This window comes from Nerophis ophidion, linkage group LG09, assembly GCF_033978795.1.
Source record: "Nerophis ophidion isolate RoL-2023_Sa linkage group LG09, RoL_Noph_v1.0, whole genome shotgun sequence".
In the NCBI taxonomy this organism is placed as follows: Eukaryota; Metazoa; Chordata; class Actinopteri; order Syngnathiformes; family Syngnathidae; genus Nerophis; species Nerophis ophidion.
In genome coordinates this window covers 59,552,933-59,558,072 of record NC_084619.1, presented here as the reverse complement: position 1 = coordinate 59,558,072, position 5,140 = coordinate 59,552,933, and the positions used below count along the sequence as shown (strand labels likewise).

The 5,140-nt window shown below is 37.0% G+C and overlaps 1 protein-coding gene across 2 annotated transcripts in view; it reads left to right on the top strand.

The window, feature by feature from the left end:
• LOC133559525 (cadherin-11-like) overlaps positions 1 to 3,456 on the top strand; it is a 171,246-nt gene extending 167,790 nt beyond the window's left edge. For both annotated transcript variants that reach the window (XM_061911370.1, XM_061911371.1), the window contains exon 16: positions 1,220 to 3,456. In XM_061911370.1, coding sequence (XP_061767354.1) covers positions 1,220 to 1,588 — 369 coding nt within the window. In that variant the 3' untranslated portion in view covers positions 1,589 to 3,456. The remainder of the gene's footprint in view (positions 1 to 1,219) is intronic.
• Positions 3,457 to 5,140: the final 1,684 nt, after the last annotated feature.

Below are 5,140 nucleotides of genomic sequence, written 5' to 3'. Positions count from 1 at the left end.
ATATATACATACACACATATATAAAATAAACATACATGTGTGTGTGTGTATATATATATATATATATATATATATATATATATATATATATATATATATATATATATATATACACATATGTGTGTGTGTGTTTTGTGTAAATATATGGTTGTGCTACGTTTGTTCTGCAAATATGTTTGGTCCAACTATCATAATTTTAAAGTTTTTTTTATTAATATTTGTTTTATTGTTTTTTTTCTTCATTCATCCATTCACCTTTTACATAATATCCCTACGTTAAAAAAAAAAAAAACTCAATATTTAGTTTTTTAATAGATTTTTGAATATCATGATTATATTTGAAATAAGGATGAATAAAAATCGAACCATTTTTGATAGTATTCAATTTTTGTAGAACATGATTGGTCGGAAATTACAGCACAAATTTAGCAAAATCTTAAAACAAATCAAAATCTAACCCTCCCCCCCATTGTTTTTTATTAATATTTTTTTAATTATTTTTTTCCTTCATTCAACCATTTACCTTTTACTTAATATCCCTACATTTAAAAAAAAAAAATTAAATCAATATTTAGTTTTTTACTAGCTTTTTGAATATCATGATTATATTTGAAATAAGGATGAATAAAAATCTAAACATTTTTGATAGTATTAAATTTTTGTAGAACATGATTCGTAGGAAATTACAGCACAAATTTAGCAAAATCTTAAAACAGATCAAAATATAATCCACCCCCCCATTAGTTTGATCACCTGTTGGCGTCCACAACCTACTCAGAGGCCTAGTGGATGGAGTGTCCGCCCTGAGATCGGTAGGTTTTGAGTTCAAACCCCGGCCGAGTCATACCAAAGACTATAAAAATGGGACCCATTACCTCCCTGGTTGGCACTCAGCATCAAGGTTTGGAATTGGGTGTTGAATCACCAAAAATGATTCCCAGGCGCGGCCACCGCTGCCGCCCACTGCTCCCCTCACCTCTCAGGGGGTGATCAAAGTTGATGGGTCAAATGCAGAGAATAATTTCGCCACACCTAGTGTGTGTGTGTGACTATCATTGGTACTACTGGACTACTATAATGTTGCAACTTTGAGTGGCCTTGAGGAAGACTATTTGTTCCCAGAAAACCTGCATCAAGTCTTTGGTGGAACATAAGTTTCCACCCAAGTCCTTGGTCACAAGTCCACAGTTTGCAGATTAACGCTCATGTCTTCCCTCAGAACCCAGACGGCGCCAACGGTTTCCTGCCCAGGAAGGACATGAAGCCGGAGCTCCAGTTCCCCCTCAGGCCCGGCGGCCACCCGGCGGCCAACAGCGTGGACGTGGACGACTTCATCAAGACCCGCGTCGCCGAGGCCGACGGCGACCCCACGGCACCCCCGTACGACTCCATCCAGATCTACGGCTACGAGGGCCGGGGGTCCCTGGCGGGCTCGCTGAGCTCGCTGGAGTCGGTGACCACCGAGTCCGACTTGGATTATGACTATCTGCAGAGCTGGGGCCCCAGGTTCAAGCGGCTGGCGGATTTGTACGGGACCAAAGACTGCTGCGTTCACGACGACGACGACGACGACGGCGAGGACTCTTAACGCCCACCCCAGACCCTGCCCCCGAACCCTGTGAGGACGCTAGACTCTTTCCGACCGATCAGTTCCACGATTCCCTCCCAGATGATTTGTTAGCCACCAACGGACGGCGTCGGGTTCCTTCCACAATTAGCAAGAAGTCCTTCGACATGAATTAGTCTTTAGTTGAAATTAGAGGTTCTGGACCCACAGACTTCCGGACTGGTTCCTGAGAGAGCTTTTACTCCCTTTACAAGGTTCCTCTCTCTGGGGAGCCACCCTTCTTGGACCTGGTCCCCACAAGAACCGAACGGTTTTGTTTTTTTCTGGGTTGTTGCTGCCGTGACGATACGGAGCGTGTCTTCACGGCATGGTGGCCTTAAAATAAATAACTAAACAACTCCAGGTGGCGCGCAACGAACGGACAATGTCCAGACCGCCGGTAGCTTTCCTGCGGACCAAGACCGGGACTGAGGCCGGAGGACTTTCTTCGCCCCTTCGCTCACACAAGCAGACGTCCAAAAGAACTTGGTTTTCAAGTCGGAAAAGAAAAGTCCCATTACCCGCTTTCATTGGTGACGATCAATCACAACGAGTAAAAAAAACAACAACCCTGTGAGCTCGAAGAGAAAAAAAAACGCCTTAAACTCAACCTACACTCGCACCGCGGTGCGTTCTTTTTTGGTTCCAACGTGCTGACGAGCGCCGCTTCCGCTCCGAGGGAACCGGGAACGAGCTGGGGGGCTCGTTTTCCCCTCCGCAACATCTGTTGCATCAACACGTGTTGCGAACGTGCAGCCAGGACGCCATCACGGAGTCCGAATGCTGCCAAAACTCCGAAAACACACTTAAATGTTTTTACTCACGCCCAACAATGCGCAAGTAAAAAAAATGTTTCTCAATTAAATAAAAACAACAACAACAAAAAAATAACCTGCCAGGAATGTAGCGATTTGCAAGGATAAAGAACATTTTCTTCATTAAAAAAACGTATTTACATGTAAAAGACAAGTATTTTTTGCAAGTAAAAAAAGTGTAAAAACCTTATTCTGCAAAAGCTTTTTTTTTTTCACAAAAATGATTTGTAAGTAAAAACAACAATACTCTACTAAAAACGATTTCAAACTTTCAAAAAAATATACATCGATTGTTCTTTAATTTAAAAAAAATAAAAATATTACTTGCGTATGGTGCCGTCTGCCAAAAATAAAGAAGAAGAAGGGTGTGGGGGTGGGGGGGTCACCCTACTGGTTGATCTTGTTTCGCGAACTTCGGGTGGTGGGTGGAATATTACTGCTAAACTTAAGAAAATAGTTTTTATTCTTGCAAATCTTTTTTTTTTTAACTAATGAAAGATGTTGGGTATTTTTCACTTGCAAATTGTCGGGCGTGAGAAGAAACATGTTTGTGTGTTTGTGGAGTTTGGGCAGTCATTTCACTCCACCCTTCATCTTGAACCTTGTTTTTAATTATTATTGTAATTATTTTTTACTCAGTATTATCATTATTATTATAATCACCATTTTCTTTGGCGTCGCAGGCTGAACTGGTTTGACTCTCCAGTCCGACCAGTTCAGCCTGCGGACAGAGTTATGATCTTTCTTTGCTGCTTGTTTTTCTTCTTTTTTTTCTTTTTTCAGCCTCGTTTTTATTCTTCTTCTGTCGAGTTTTTATGGTACCGATTTGTACGATTTTAAAAGTTATTATTTGAGTATACATGCAGAATATTCCAGTATTACAGCGGGGGAGGGGAGGAAAAAAAAAGAAATGATTCAGCATCACACTTATATTTTCTCAACATTGTACCGTTGCTTTACTATGTGCTTCAATCTCTGGAGCGAAAAAAACAACATCAAAAAAACTTTGAAATAAATACTGTTTTTATGAAATGATACTGGACTACACTTTGTCGTCTATTGTTCCTTAAAATCTTTTTTTTTTTTTTTTTAATTGACTACTCTGTACTCAGTTGTAATGCACTTTTCCACCATGTGTGGCAGTAGTGACAACCACAAACAAACAGAAAAAGTCTGAAACCAAATTGAGGTTCTTAAGCGCAAAAATGATGACTAATGTGGCAAAGCTGTATTTTCATACGTACTTAAATTTTATTGGGTCAATTTAATTTATCATTAATTTAGTTGAAATATTTTTTCAGTGCTATGTAATTGTATGTGCATTTATTTTTCATCAGTTTTATGATGTTTGATGATTTTATTATAATCTGCCTGACCTAAGCCTTGATAATAATAATTTTGATTAATGCATGGTTTCATGCATTAATCACAAATTCATTTAACAAATGTTATCCTGTTAAACTGTAAATAAGTTAGATATAATTATTAAATATGATTAAAATCATAATATACATTTTTAGAAAAAAAATAAAAAAATAAAAATAATAAATATATATATTTATTTTTTTTTCTTCAAAAAATATATATAGAATATATAGTACCTTTTATTTCCTGAGTATATATATATATATATATATATATATATATATATATATATATATATATATATATATATATATATATATATATATATGTATATATATATATATATATATATATATATATATGTAGGTGTGGGAAAAATCACAAGACTACTTCATCTCTACAGAACTGTTTGATTGTGGGAACCCCTCATGAAACAGTTCTGTAGAGGTGAAGTAGTCTTGTGATTTTTCCAACACCTACATATTGCGCTCTACCACGGTATCGAGCACTATTCTCTGGATAATCCAATCAAGACATACTGTATATATATATATATATATATATATATATATATATATATATATATATATATATATATACACACATACATTTATGTATATATATATATATATATATATATATATATGTATATATATATATATATACACACACATACATGTATGTGTATGTATATATATATATATATATATACTGTATATACATACATATATATATATATATATATATATATATATATATATATATATATATAAACATTTTTATCGACTTTTTAAAATGTGATTTGTTTTTTGTGCACCCCTAGTTACCGCATTTTTCAGCAGGCAAACTCGGAGTAAACAATATAAACAATATTCTATCACCAATTATAGACCAAATAACATTTTGTGATGTATTGTTATTGCAAGAGGCTGCAATATAAATCACAATATAGGTTTTAGTGCTATATCGCCCATCCCTAATTCAAATTTACAGCCTGCTAAACTCTCCAATGCATCATTTCCTCCAAGTATCAGGCGTGTTTTGTGTTGGAACGCAATTCAATGCAACAGTAGAAAAATGAAAAAAGCCATTCAGTTTTAATCAAAATAATCTAAAGAAAAGCACAGCAATATAAAATATCAAATGACACTTTTACTTACTTTAAATTAAATGTACCCATGGACCCAGATTTCCCTCGCCCGGACGCGGGTCACCGGGGCCCCCCTCTGGAGCCAGGCCCGGAGGTGGGGCACGATGGCGAGCGCCTGGTGGCCGGGCCTGTTCCCATGGGGCCCGGCCGGGCACAGCCCGAAGAGGCAACGTGGGTCACCCCTCCAATGGGCTCACCACCCAT